This window comes from Hemitrygon akajei, chromosome 2, assembly GCF_048418815.1.
Source record: "Hemitrygon akajei chromosome 2, sHemAka1.3, whole genome shotgun sequence".
Taxonomy (NCBI): domain Eukaryota; kingdom Metazoa; phylum Chordata; class Chondrichthyes; order Myliobatiformes; family Dasyatidae; genus Hemitrygon; species Hemitrygon akajei.
Genome location: NC_133125.1, coordinates 178,621,385 through 178,636,595, shown reverse-complemented (window position 1 = coordinate 178,636,595; position 15,211 = coordinate 178,621,385). Strand labels below are relative to the sequence as shown.

The window sequence follows — 15,211 nt, the reverse complement described above, 5'->3', positions numbered from 1 at the left end:
TTCTCTCTGTTTTAGTTTTGCCATTTGAGTGAGTGTGGTGTAGATTTCCCAGATCTGTATCTGGATCCCGGGGGTTCTGGTCTCAATCCCCGTCCCCACAAAGCCTCTGTAATGCTGGCCATGTGGAGCTGGGTCATTTCTCAGCCATGAACAGTTCGAGGGACTAAATCACCTGCTCCTGGAATTAAAACCTGAATCTGCTGGGAATCCTCAGCAAGTAGCAGGTGAAGCACGGACAAGAAATAGGTTGCAGGGGAATAGGGGGGTGGTTGGGAATGGGGTTGATGAGATTTGCTCTGAGAACTGACAAAGTGTCAGTGACGTCCCTCTGTATCACGAGGAAATATGAAACCAGCATCACTCATCAGCTTGTCGGTTTCTGTCACACTGCTTTTTGTTCAGCCTTGCTCAGTATAAACCACGTTCCACATCCCCTCCCACACTGACTGCACGAGATCATTGGCAGAGATCTGCTCTTGAACAGAGTGTGATGAAAGGTGTGTGAAATTGGAGAAGGTCACTGCTGTCCCTCTTCACAGGAAATTAGCTGAGTTTTTCAGTTCATGTGGGCATCAGCCTTCTGTTCAAGAGGCAGCATTCTCTCCTCTTATCACCTTGATTTGGTTACAGATACAGTTATTCAACTGTTTTTAATTGCAGGCCTCAGACCAGAGGAAGTAGGAGTTGCCATTACATCGATGGTGGGACTGGTGTTTTCTGCAGCATATGCTATTATATTCATGTGCTGGTCATGGAAAGGATCTCCAGGTATCTGTTATTGTCTAATTTGCATTTCAGCAGAAATACCAAGTGACTCATGTTGACAAAATGAACTCCTCCCACACCCCCCCCCCCCCCCCATCCCCACAGAGTCTCTGGATTCCTGTGGTACCCAGAATGCAATTGTCCTACATGATTGACAGGTTGAGATATGAAGTGGTGACACAGAATGTCTGGAGTTGTTCTGGAGTCAACTCTGACCCGACTGTAGAGGGGTTTTAGGAGAAGTGACCCTGAGGTGGGAGGGTCAATCCATTAATGATTGACACATCATGCTGTCAAATCATAATATAACACCAAGTTAGCGTCGAGGTGAGGATCAAATCAAATGAAATCAGGTTTAATTTTCATTCAAACCATACAGCTGAATGAGACAGTGTTCCCCTTGGGCCAAGGTGCAAAAACATGTCCGCGCATTCAAAATAACAAAAAAGTAAATAAAAGTACATAATCACGTTGGAAAACACATTTTTCAAGACCCTGCATGACAAGTCCATAAATGATGGTTCCCAGCAGTCCAGCCTATAATTCCATCAAGCCAACACCGGGGTGGGGCAGCACCAATGGGAGAGCCCACCCCCACACTGTAACACAAGCCCAAGGACGGAGGCATAGACATCACTACAACTGAGGCGACACTGCTGCCTCGCTGCCTGGGAAGCAGCCCTGCGGCAATCAATGTCCAACAGGGTCTTGCGATCACAAAAGAAATGTCCAAGACAGTCACTCGTGGTTTCACTACACGCTGCCATCACGCCAACTCGAAAGCAGCAACTTCAAGTAGCCGGCAGCTGCGTGGTCTGCTCTCCGATCAGCCTCGACCTTCATTTACCGTTAAATGCCCAATCTTTCATGCTGACCTGCCTGTCCCCATATTGTCACGTTTTCACCTTGGATTACAGCATCACCTCTCACCACCGACACCTTTGAGCATTGAGGTGCCGTAATGTTCCAATATTCACCATGGGGACAGGGTTCCCAGTCAAACAGTGTAACTCCATTGCTGAAGCTGGGACTGGTTATTATCACCACTGGCAAGACCATGTCAATTGCAGCACTGGATCACTGGGATAATACGACTGAGCTTATTTACAGTGGGGTCTTGTCTCATTGGCTCAGTATGTACACAGAGAGACTGCAGTCTTCCTGCCATTTCCATCTTCACGGCCTGAGGATAATGGATACCCAGGTTTTACAATATATTTCCAGAACTAACGACAAGGTCTTTAGTCTCTCCGGGGATCTCCACACACTGACAGTGGAGTGAACTCTCTGAACCTCCCTCACTGCATTGCTCTGACACCTGGTCCTTTTCCAACCTGGTGGGATTGTCTCATGTTTAGGACATTCATTATCACAGCCAACCTGACCAATCCCAGTCCATGTCTGTTATCTGGAACACTTGACAACTGAAACATATGTAGAACTGTTTGTGTTGATCAGTTTTGAAACAGTTTGAAACAGTTCTAATGTTGTTGTTCATTTCTCCCTGTGGACTCTAGGAGACAAGCAGTGGTGGTGGTGCCTGAATATTTGTAACATTGTGGCTCTTGTCTTCATCCTCATTGCCCTCATTTGCTGGATTGTGTCGAAAGGTATGTGCACAAATATTCTTAAATTACATTAAAATGGTCGCTGTGTTACTCAGTGCAGGAATGGAATGAGTATCTCAGTCAGTACATTGTGAACTGCTTTATATGGAACACCAGCACCTGCAGTCCTCAGCCCCACAGTCTACAGCTGGGGACTGGGAGACCTGCTGGAGGTTTGACCCAATATAGATCGGTTACAGACAGTGTGTCAGGGATTTTGCCACCAAGTTGTAGGCAAGAATTTGAGCTTTGTCGTATCGGGATTATCCCCCAACGTGCAGGGAAGCAGACAGGCCAGGAGAATTGGGGAAAAGGGGAGCTTTTCATAGATACTGGCGCCAATGCTGGGATGGCAAGAACTGTGCCAACTGGATAGAGTCCACCTGAGGTAGGACCTGTGTTGTAATGAGAGGGAGGGTGGTAAACGGGGAGCTGGCAAAGTCCATAATCGGTAAGAAGGGGGAAGGATCTACAAGAAACTAAGCATTCTAAATATAAACAGAACAGAAGTGAAAGGATTACTGGAGTTCAGAAATAGTTAACGTTAAAATGAGAGGAAATCCTGTTCCAAATGAGTCAAACATTCTCTTCAGTATTCATCACTATCATCCTCTCGAAGATAATCACTAAGTTCCAAAACCTAGGCCTTAATACTTCTTGTACAACTGGATCCTCAATTTCCTCACTTGTAGACTCTAGTCAGTTCAGATTGGGAGCAACATCTCCTCTGCAATCACATCTGTACAGCTGTGCCACAAGGCTGTGTGCTTCGCCCACTGCTCCACTCGCTTCATTGAATTGAATTGACTTTATTTCTGACATCCTTCACGTACGTAAAGAGTAAAAAATCTTTACTTTACGTCTCCATCTAAATGTCCAATGTGCAATCATAGTAAATTTAATATAATTGATAATAAATAGAACAGACAATGTAATATAGAGTACACTCAATTCAGTGTGAGTTCATCAGTCTGATGGCCTGGTGGAAGAAGCTGTCCCGGAGTCTGTTGGTTCTGGCTTTTACGCTGCGGTACCGCTTCCCGGATGGTAGCAGCTGGAATAGATTGTGGTTGGGATGGCTTCGGCCCCCAGTGATCCTTCGGGCCCTTTTTACACACCTGTCCTTGTAAATGTCCTGAATAGTGGGAAGTTTACACCTACAGATGCTGGACTGTCCGCACCACTCACTTGTGACTGTGAGGCTAAGCACAGATCCAATGGCATTTTAAAGTTTAAAGTGGTCAGATTGGCACCAGGTCCAATGCTCCCTCAGTCAACATCTTCCAGTAAGCCCACAAAAATGTCTGTTTTACTTCTTTTACATCTGTTCATATTTAATGTGCTTCTGGAACAGTTTGAGCCTGCAGTTTACAGTCAGGAGATCGTTTGTGTGATCCGGCACTTCACTCTCTTCAAGAAGATTCCAGGAAGCAAGCATGTAGTCGGAAGGCCTCAAGGTGAAGAAACTTTGAGACGGGATGTGAGCCAATGTTCGACTCCATTTCACCGATTAAAGCGTCCACTAATTGTTGATGAAAGCGCGAGGAAGATTGAGACATGGAGATGAATGCTGAAGGAGCGCGAGAGCTCAGTGCCGACTACCTTCCTTTTGATGGTAGTCGGGAAGGAGTCTGTGAGCGGCCTATCACTGTGTGGCTCACAGTGGCAGGTGGGGAGGCCTCTGCACTCGCGGGGTGTCTCCCTCTTCAGGAACAGTTATTACCCTCAACCATCAGGCTCCTGAACCAGTGTGGATAACTTCGCTCACCTCAGAGAAACAAAGATAGATAGATAGATACTTTATTCATCCCCATGGGGAAATTCAACATTTTTTCCAATGTCCCATACACTTATTGTAACAAAACTAATTACATACAATACTTAACTCAGTAAAAATATGATATGCATCTAAAATCACCCTCTCAAAAAGCATTAATAATAGCTTTTAAAAAGTTCTTAAGTAGTTTACTTAAATACATTGAGTCCTAACCCCGGCACTTTAACATATCTTACTCCTGGCGGTTGAATTGTAAAGCCGAATGGCATTGGGGAGTATTGACCTCTTCATCCTGTCTGAGGAGCATTGCATCGATAGATAGATACTTTATTCATCCCCATGGGGAAATTCAACCTTTTTTCCAATGTCCCATACACTTGTTGTAGCAAAAACTAATTACATACAATACTTAACTCAGTAAAAATATGATATGCATCTAAATCACTAACTCAAAAAGCATTAATAATAGCTTTAAAAAAAAAGTTCTTAAGATAGCAACCTGTCGCTGAAACTGCTTCTCTGTCTCTGGATGGTGCTATGTAGAGGATGTTCAGGGTTTTCCATAATTGACCGTAGCCTACTCAGCGCCCTTCGCTCTGCTACCGATGTTATACTCTCCAGTACTTTGCCCATGACAGAGCCCGCCTTCCTTACCAGCTTATTAAGACGTGAGGCGTCCCTCTTCTTAATGCTTCCTCCCCAACACGCCACCACAAAGAAGAGGGCACTCTCCACAACTGACCTATAGAACATCTTCAGCATCTCACTACAAACATTGAATAACGCCAACCTTCTAAGAGCTGATTATGGACTTTAGGAGGAAGAATCCGGAGGCCCATGAGCCAGTCCTCCTTAGAGTGGATAGAGTCAGTAACTTTAAATTCCTGGTTTTATCACATCAGGACCAGCATGTAGGTGCCATCACAAAGAAGGCTTGACAACTCCTTGACTTCCTTAGGAGTTTGCAAAGATTCAAAATGTCATTTAGAACTTTGACAAACTTCTATAGATACACAGTGGAGAGTATCCTGACTGGTTGCATCATGGTCTGGTATGGAAACACCAATGCATAAAAATGCAAGAGTCCAGAAAAAGTAGTGGACACAGCCCAGTCCATCACTGGCAAAGTCCTTCCCACCAGTGAGCACATCTTCGAGTACTGAAACAAGAAAGCAGCATCCATCACCAAGAACCGCCACCGTACAGGACAAGCTCTCTTCCGACTGCTGCCATCGGGCAGGAGGTACAGGAGCCTTAGGTCCCACACCACCAGCTTCAGGAACAGTTATCACCCTCAACCATCAGGCTCCTGAACCAGTGTGGATAACTTCACCCACCTCAGTACCGAACTGATTCACAAACTATGGACTCACTTTCAAGGACTCCACGACTCATGCTTCTTTTAGTTTCACAGTTTGTCTTCTGTTGAACTGGCTGTTTGTCTGTCTGTGTTTGTGTGTAGTTATTCACTGATTCTATTGAACTTCCCTGTTCTACTGTGAATGCCTGCAAGAAAGTGAATCTTAAATTAGTAAACAGTGACGTATACACTCTTGGGTAATGAATTTACATTGAACTATGATTAACTTTTTGCTTTTTCTCATAAATGCCATTGGACATATGACTGTGTTAAATGTACCTTAAACTGGGAGTGGGTGTGGAGAATCAGTGTGAATTTACTCAGTGGGTTCACTTCTGTCCATTTCAGATCAAAGCTGCAAGATCAACATTCCAATCTGGATCCTGTTCACTCTATTAGGGGTCACATTTGTGATAGCATTGTCCAGATTCTTTCCAGTTTGCAGTAAGTATCAAAATCAAAGCTTTTTCTAAAAATCTCAATCACTGTGACAACTTTCCCCTGGTCTCACCATCACTTCAGCTTCTAAAGGGAGTCTTTGTGGGGAAATCTCCAGCACATTATCAACTCTGTCCCAACTGGCTGCTGTCACTCGGGAACAGATCTGGCCCAAATTTTACTGTTTCTGTTGAAAGTTCTGCTCAGAGATGCTGGAATCTCACAGTCGGTGAGCTGATGGGGTTTCGGTCTCTTGCTGGAGTGTGGAAGTCTGGAACTTTTGGGCTGAGTTCAGGTGATTTCCTTCTGTGCCTGCCAGGAAATTATTGGAGGGAATTCGAAGGCATTGAAGTTGTGTACAGTTGAAAAGGTCAGGATCTGATTATGGATTTGTCAGTAAGGCCCAGAGTCAGGGAAACCCAATCTCTCTAATCTGAGGAGACAGCGAAGAAAATTGATGAAGGCAATGTGGACTTCATCATGTTCTCCATGTGGACTTCAGTAAGTCATTTGACATGGTCACACATGAGAGACTGATCCAGAAGCCTAACACACCCGGGATCCAAGGTGACAGAAGGCAGAGGTCGTGTTGGAAGAATGTTTTTTTCTGATTTGAAGTCTGCACCTACTTGTGTACAGTAGTGAATGGTTGTAGGACTTCTGCACTTTGTGATATATATTAATGACTTAGTTGTGAGTGTAGGAGGTATGATCAGTAAGTTTACAGATGACATGGCAATTGGGGGTGTTGTGGATGGTGAGGAATGTTATCCAAGTCTGCAATAGGATATGGAGCAGATGGAAAGTTGGGTAGAGCATTAGCAACTGGAACTTAATCCTGACAAGTACAAGGCTGTGCATTTTGTCGAATCAAAACAGGGCTTGGACAACTGCGTAACATGGTAGAAATGTTGAACAGAGAGACTGAGGATTCCAAGTTCATAGCAACAGACACAAAATGCTGGAGGAACTCAGCAAGTCAGGCAGTATCTATGGAAATGAATGAATAGTTGACGTCTCAGGCTGAGACGCTTCTTCAGGACTGGAAAGGAAGGAGAGGAAGCCAGGACAATGTGCTGGGGAAGGGGAAGGAGTACAAGCTACAATGTGATATGTGAAACCAGCTGGGTGGGGGAGTGGGATGAAGTAAGAAGCGGGGAGGTGATAGCTGGAAAAGGCAAAGGGCTGGAGAGGAATCTGACAGGAGAGGAGAGTGCACCATGGGGAAAAGGGAAGTAGGAGGGGCACTGGGGGAGGTGATAGGCAGGCGAGGAGAAGAGAAGGGGTGGGGTGGTGCCAGAGTGGGTATAGCAGAAGAGGGAAGGGGAGGGGAAAAATTATTGGAAGTTGGAGAAATCGTTATTTATGCCATCAGGTTGGAGGCTACCAGATGGAATAATGGGTTTTGCTCCTCCAGCCTGAGAGTGGCCTCACATTACAGTGGAGGAGGCCTTGGACCGACATGTCAGAATGGGGAATAAAATTTAAATGGTTGGCCACTGGAAAACTCTGCTTGTTTGCAGATGGAGGGAAGGTGTTCAACAAAGTGTTTCCCGATCTGCATCGTGTCTCAGTAACGTAGAGGAGGCTGCATCAGGACACCAGTTACAGTAGACAAGCCCAATAGAAGGGGAGGTAAAAATGTCGTTTGGTGGTTGGGTCCCATTGAAGATGGCAGAGGTTGTGGAGAATGATCTGCTGGATGTTCATGAGTGGTAGGTGAGGACAAGGAGAACTTTACCCCTGTTAAGGGGCTGAGATGATGTGGTGAGGGTGGATGTCCAGGAAATGGAGAGGATGCAGGTGAGGGTAGCATCAATTGTAGGGGAAGGAAAACCCTGTTCCTTGAAGTAGGACTTCTCTGATGTCCCGGCAAGGGAAACCTCATCCTGGGAATAGATGTGGTGGCATTTTTACAGGAGACTGGGTGGGAGGAGCTGCAGACAAAATAGCCAAGGGAGTCAGTAGGATTATGAAAGATATCAGTAGATAGTTTATTCCTAGAGATGGAGACAGATAGATCGAGAAAGGAGAGAGAGGTGTCAGAAATGGATGAAGTGAATTTAAGGGCAGGGTGGAAGTTGGAGACAACTATCCAAGTTCATAGTTCCCTTAGTGTGGAGAAGATCGTACACGGCATGCTTGTCTTCAGAGTTTGGGCCACAGAATATAAGAATTGGGACACCAAGTAAGGTCAGAAATAGAAAGATGGGCCAATGATTTCATGGTGGAGGAGCTGAGGCAGAGGCAGAGGTTCAGGTTGTTGGGTAGTTGGGATTTCTTCTGGGGCTGGAGGAAACCTGTAGAAGAGGGATAGTTTACACTTGAACCAGAGAGGGGCAATATCCTTGCAAGAAAGTTTGGGAGTGGGATAGGACTCTGAGCTGGAGCAAGACATGGGGAGAAAGCAGTAACTTGCAAGAGCAAGTTTAGTCATCTGGATAGCCAGGGTGGTCTGTTATAGCACAGAGGCAAAATTCACCAGGGTGAAGAATGCAGGACTGAAGGTGCTGTATTTAAATGCACGTATCTCTCAAAATAAGATGCATGAACTCGTGGCAGTATGAGAGATTACTCGATATGACATTGTGGGCATCACTGAGTCATGGCTGAAAGAAGGCTGTAGTTGGGAGCTTAAGATCAAAGGATATACTTTGTATTGAAAGGAAAAGCAGGAAGACAAAGGCAGTAGTGTGGCTCCATTGGTAAGAGATGGAATTACATCTTTAGAAAGAGGTGACATGAGGTCAGAGAATGTTGGATCTTTGTGGGTGGAGATAAGAAATTGCAACGGGTAAAATTGCAACGATTATGGGAATCGTATATAGACCTCCAAATAATAGCCGAGATGTGGTGTTAAGATTGCAAAGAGAGCTGAAAAAGACATGTAGTAAGGGTAGTGACACAATTGTAAGGATTGAATTCATACTGCAGTTTGACAGTGAGAAGCATAACTCACATGTATCTGTATCACAAGGGAATAAAGGGAATTAGCGAGGCATGAGAGAGGAGCTTGCCCAGGTGGATTGGATGATGATACAGGCGGGGATGACGGCAGAGTAGAGATGGCTGAAGTTTCTGGGAATAGTTCACAAGGCGCAGGATAGATACGTTCCACAGAGGAAGAAGTTCTCAAATGGCGGGTAGGCAGCTGTGGCCAACAAAGGAAGTTAAGAACTGCATAAAAGCCAGGGAAGGGGCATATAAGGTAGCAAAAGTGAGTGGGAAGTTGGATGATTGGGAAGCTTTTAAAATCCAACAAAAGGCAAATCAAAAAGCTATAAGAAGGGAAAAGATGAAATATCAAGGCAGACTAGCCAATAGTATAAAGCAGAATACCAAAAGGGTTTTTACTTATATAAAGTAAAAGGGAGGTGAGAGTTGATATTAGACCACTGGGAAATGATGCTGGGGAGGTAGTAACTGTGGAGAATGAATTGGCAGATGAACCTATTGGGTACTTTGCATGTGTCTTCACTATGAAGACTCTAGCAGTGTGCCAGAGGTCCGTGAGTGTCAAGGAGCAGGAGTGAGTTCCATTGCTATTACAAAGGAACAGTGCTTGGCAAACTGAAAAGTCTCAAGGTGGATAAGTCACCTGGACCAAACTGACAACATCCCAGAGTCCTGAGAGATGTTGCCGAAGAGATTACGGATGCATTGATCATTATCTTTCAAGAATCTCTTGATTCTGGCATGGTCCCAGAGGACTGGAAGATTGCAGGGTGTTTAAAGGTTGTTTCTTGGAAAGGGGACCAGTGATCAGTGGTGTGCTCTATGGGTCAGTGTTGGGACACTTGTTATTTGTTATTTATAGATAGATAGATAGATAGATAGATACTTTATTCATCCCCATGGGGAAATTCAACCTTTTTTCCAATGTCCCATACACTTGTTGTAGCAAAAACTAATTACATACAATACTTAACTCAGTAAAAATATGCTATGCATCTAAATCACTAACTCAAAAAGCATTAATAATAGCTTTAAAAAAAAAGTTCTTAAGTCCTGGCGGTTGAATTGTAAAGCCTAATGGCATTGGGGAGTATTGACCTCTTCATCCTGTCTGAGGAGCATTGCATCGATAGTAACCTGTCGCTGAAACTGCTTCTCTGTCTCTGAAACTGCTTCTCTGTCTCTGGATGGTGCTATGTAGAGGATGTTCAGGGTTTTCCATAATTGACCGTAGCCTACTCAGCGCCCTTCGCTCAGCTATCGATGTTAAACTCTCCAGTACTTTGCCCACGACAGAGCCTGCCTTCCTTACCAGCTTATTAAGACGTGAGGCGTCCCTCTTCTTAATGCTTCCTCCCCAACATGCCACCACAAAGAAGAGGGCGCTCTCCACAACTGACCTATAGAACATCTTCAGCATCTCCCTACAGACATTGAATGACGCCAACCTTCTAAGGAAGTACAGTCGACTCTGTGCCTTCCTGCACAAGGCATCTGTGTTGGCAGTCCAGTCTAGCTTCTCGTCTAACTGTACTCCCAGATACTTGTAGGTCTTAACCTGCTCCACACATTCTCCATTAATGATCACTGGCTCCATATGAGGCCTAGATCTCCTAAAGTCCACCACCATCTCCTTGGTCTCGGTGATATTGAGACGCAGGTAGTTTGAGTTGCACCATATCACAAAGTCCTGTATCAGTTTCCTATACTCCTCCTCCTGTCCATTCCTGACACACCCCACTATGGCTGTGTCATCAGCGAACTTCTGCACATGGCAGGACTCCGAGTTATATTGGAAGTCTGATGTGTACAGGGTGAACAGGACCGGAGAGAGTACGGTTCCCTGCGGCGCTCCTGTGCTGCTGACCACCGTGTCAGACCTACAGTCTCCCAACCGCACATACTGAGGTCTATCTGTCAAGTAGTCCACTATCCAATCCACCATGTGAGAGTCTACTCCCATCTCCGTTAGTTTGTGCCTTAAGATCTTGGGCTGGATGGTGTTAAAGGCACTAGAGAAGTCAAGGAATGTAATCCTCACAGCACAACTGACCCCATCTAGGTGAGAGAGTGATTTGTGCAGCAAATACGTGATAGCATCCTCCACTCCCACCTTCTCCTTATACACAAACTGAAGAGGATCCCGGGCGTGCCTGGTTTGTGGCCTCAGATTCTGTATTATCAGCCGCTCCATGGTCTTCATCACATGCGACGTCAAGGCAACTGGTCTGAAGTCATTCAACTCCTTTGGTTGTGGTTTCTTCGGTACCGGGACAATACAGGATGTTTTCCACTGTCTGGGTACTCTTCTCTGATCTAGGCTCATGTTGAAGATGCGCTGTAGTGGTTCTCCCAGCTCAGTCGCACAGGCCCTCAGCAATCGTGGGGAAACTCCATCCGGTCCAGCCGCCTTGCTGGATGATTTGGATGTGAATACACAAGGCTTGGTCAGCAAATAAGCAGATGACACAAAATGAGATGATGATGATAGTGAAGAAGGTATTCGTAGATCACACAGTGATCCTGATCATTTACAGAAGTGGGCTGAGAAGTGGCAAATAGATTTCAATACAGATAAGTACAAGGTATTGGATTTATTTTGGAAAATCAAACCAGTGTGGGACTGGTACTCTGAATGGTCGGGCACCAGGGAGTATAATGGAACAGAGAGACCTCAGAGTACAAGTACATCGTTCATTGAAAGTGGTGTCACAGGTAGACAGGGTGGCGAAAAGGGCATTTAGCACGCTGACCATCTTCAGTCAGGACATTGAGTAGAGGAGTTGGGACATTATGCTGCAGTTGTATAAGTCATTGGTAAGGCCACACTCGGAGTACTGTGTACAGTTTTGTTCAGCCTGTTATAGGAAAGATGTAATGAAACTAAAACGAGTGCAGAAAAGATTTATGAGGATATTGCCAAGACGAGAGTTATAGGGAGAGGTTGGCCAGGCTAAGTCTTTATGGATTGGAACATTGGGGAATGAGGCCTTGTAGAAATGTTTAAAATAATGAAAAACATAGATAAGGTGGATGGAATCAGCCTTCCCCAGAGAGGGGAGCCCAAAACTAGAGGGGGGAAGAGATTTTGGGTGAGAGGGGAAAGATTTAACAGGGATCTGAGGAGCAACTTTTTCACACAGAGGTTGGTGAGTAGATGGAATGAACTGCCAGAGGAAGTGGTTGTGGGAAGTACAATCTTTTCATGTGGGAAATACTTGGATCAGTACATTCAGGGACAGTGCTTGGAGGGATATGGGACAAATACAGAAAATTGTTAGGAGCTGGGAGAACAATGTGGTCAGCATGGACTGGTTGGGCTGAAGGGCCTGTACCCGTGCTGTATTCTCTATGATTCTACATTGCAACTTTACAAAACACTGGATAGGCCACACTGGGAGTACTGTGTGTAGTTCTGGTCACAACACTACAGGAAGGATGTGGTTGCACTGGAGAGAGTGCAGAGGAGATTCGCCAGGATGTTGCTGGATTGGAGGAGTTTGGTTCTGGGGAGAGATTGCATCGGCTGGGCTTGGTTTCCCTGGAGTGAAGGCAGCTGAGGAGTGACCTTTATAAGTATACAAGGTTGTGAAAGGCATAGATGGGGTAGAGAGTGAAAATCATTTCCCGTGGTATGGCAGGGGTATCAGAAACAACTTCAGGTTTTAAACTGAGAGGAAGAAGTTTTGAAGGAGATCTGTAAGTTTTTTGAACAGAGAATAATTGACATCTGGAACACACTGACAGAGGAGGACATGTTATGTTTAATATTACAAGAAGGATTTAGAAAGGCATTTAAATAGACATGGTTCAGAAGGGTATGGACCTCATGGACAAATGGGATTGGTGTCGATGGGCAAAATGCACAGCATGATGAGATGGGCCAAAGGGCCTGTTTCTGTGCTGTACAAATCTGTGACTCAGCTGTAAACAAATGGTCAGTTAAAATAGCAACAAATAATCTTCAAAAAGTATATAACTCATTCGAACTTACAAAGGATAATTTCATTCATTACAGGCAGAAACGAAGGAACTAATGAGAACAACACTGATAAAAAACAGGTATTTTGTTCATATAAATTCCTGCAGTTTTCTTGTGTTTAAACAGTTTGTAAGTTCTCTGTTATTTCTCCCTTTCTCAATTCACACATGTATAAACTCTTGGAATCTTCCTGCTGTATTTATAACGCCACTCTCTCTCATTTATTGACACATGGGTTAGCGGGAATCATGACCTCTGTTACTGTCGATAATATCTGGTTAAATTTAATTTAATGGACAGGATCCCTTAGTGTTTCATTACATTCTTGTTTGGACATGATTATGGAAATTTACCATTTCTCCCAGTCTGTGTCTGGTTCTGTAGAAAGTGGTTGTCTCTGTCTGAACCCTTTGTAACATCAGTTATGTCCAATTTGTCACCTCTGCCTCTCCCTCGTCCCACTCCCCTCCCCTGTCCTGTCCCACACCCCTCCCCCCACTCTGCCCATCACTCTGTCCCATCTTTATCTCAGTGAACAAAGTGAAGATTTGTCATCATGTATAACAAACACATTCTGTCCATTTTAGGATCGTGGAGAAGTGCAGGAATTACAAACTCTCAGCCCAGGTCATGAAGCTGAACCTGAAAATCATCCGGTCAGTTAGAAGGGACACGACAGCCTTCAGTTCCAGAGGTGACTGTGAGGGCAGGTTCTGTGTCCCTGCTGTAGACTGGAGCCTGGAAAATCCTTCCCTCCAACAGTGGGGAACATGGTGCTCTGCAGCTGTAACTTGTCTCACCCTGAGTGAGAACAACACTGCACTCATTTCAGCTCTCAGCTTCCGGTGAGAAATTCAATCCTTGATAATCCGGCAAAATTCTCATTGGCACCGGAATCGTTTTAAGGAACCATGAAAGAGGAGCCCAGAGGGGCTCGGTCCACAAGACCTTATGGGTTTGTCTCTGATTTAGATCTCTGGAAGGTGCAATAACTACATAATATGTGCTTCAGAAGACAGTCCTGACTGCAGTCTGGGACATCAAATGCAGGCTCCCACACACAGCTGAACTGCTTTGCCTGATGAAGACAACCACAATCAGGTTTATTGTCACTGTGTTATGAGATGAAATTTGTTGTTTTGTGACAAGATCACTGCCTGTCAGATTCCTCGCCTCGGGATCATTCATCGCTGATCTCTACCACATCTCACACTTTACTCCTTGCTGCTGCCTGGCTGGAGCCCTGGAGGGTCACCAAGGCCCCCTTGTACAACAAGCACCTCTTGTGGTTAATGTTCCCCACCAGAATGACAAGGTCTCTCTGAGTCCCTCTCCTTTCCCATCATTTCCAATCTGTTTGTGAAGCAGCAGCACTTCCTATTGCTTGTATTTGTTTGTGCCATCGAGGCTGACTTCCCCTGTCGTAGCAGAGAGGTGAAGTGCTGGCAGCTGAGAGAGATCAAACTGAACATCCCGAAGTCACCATTTTCACTCTCGGCCATGGCATTGCTCTTCCATCACGTCGGTGTTACAGGAGTTACCCTTTGTACCCTCGCAGGAGTCAGTTGGAACTGGAGTTCCTCTGTTCACCTGTTTACTGGAATCTGTGCAATGAAATCACCCGGCTACAGTTTCAGGACAATAATCCCCATTCATACACGCATCGTTAACCCTGAGTATAATAATGAGGCCGGCATCATCCAACTCGGAGTGACACATCAGTGATGAGCATTTTCTTCATCAATCTACAAACATCCAACTATTACTCCTGGGCCATCCTGAGAAGGGTCACAGAGTCACACAGCACAGAAACAGGCCCTTCGGCCCACCAAGTCCATGCTGACCTTGTTGCCCATCTACACTGATCCCGTTTGCAATCATTGTGGGATCTACATCAAATTTGTCATTTTCCTGCCCAGATTGTCTGCTGTCAGTCAAACTGAGGACAGTGTGTAGACTCCACCCCTCCTTTGTGTTGTTGTATCAGACTAAACCAGTGAATCCAAGCCCAGAAATCCTTTCCATTTTGTACAAGTATTAAAACTGCTCTGGCTGTTACACTAATACTGTCATCAGAAATCCCATAAAGATTGTGATTTTCCCCAGTACCAATACCAGGTACAGCATTTCCTCACAAAGTCCCTCCCATTTCTGTACAGTGAGCAGTGAAACTGCAATAAAACTCCATGAGTTTGAATGTTGTATTGGAGGGTGATTTTGGGATATTTTAATCCTATACTGTATGTACATGTGTACATTTGTATTTTAAACATGTTGCCTGATGCCTCTTTATGATCATTGCTGATTAAATAAACCACTTCTGTTTT

The 15,211-nt window shown here is 45.0% G+C and overlaps 1 protein-coding gene across 1 annotated transcript in view; it reads left to right on the top strand.

The window, feature by feature from the left end:
- Positions 1-15,211, top strand: part of LOC140721476 (uncharacterized) — an 80,462-nt gene extending 65,251 nt beyond the window's left edge. The window contains exons 14-18 of the mRNA XM_073036302.1: positions 661-768; positions 2,283-2,375; positions 5,858-5,953; positions 12,921-12,964; positions 13,472-15,211. Coding sequence (XP_072892403.1) covers positions 661-768; positions 2,283-2,375; positions 5,858-5,953; positions 12,921-12,964; positions 13,472-13,549 — 419 coding nt within the window. The 3' untranslated portion in view covers positions 13,550-15,211. The remainder of the gene's footprint in view (positions 1-660; positions 769-2,282; positions 2,376-5,857; positions 5,954-12,920; positions 12,965-13,471) is intronic.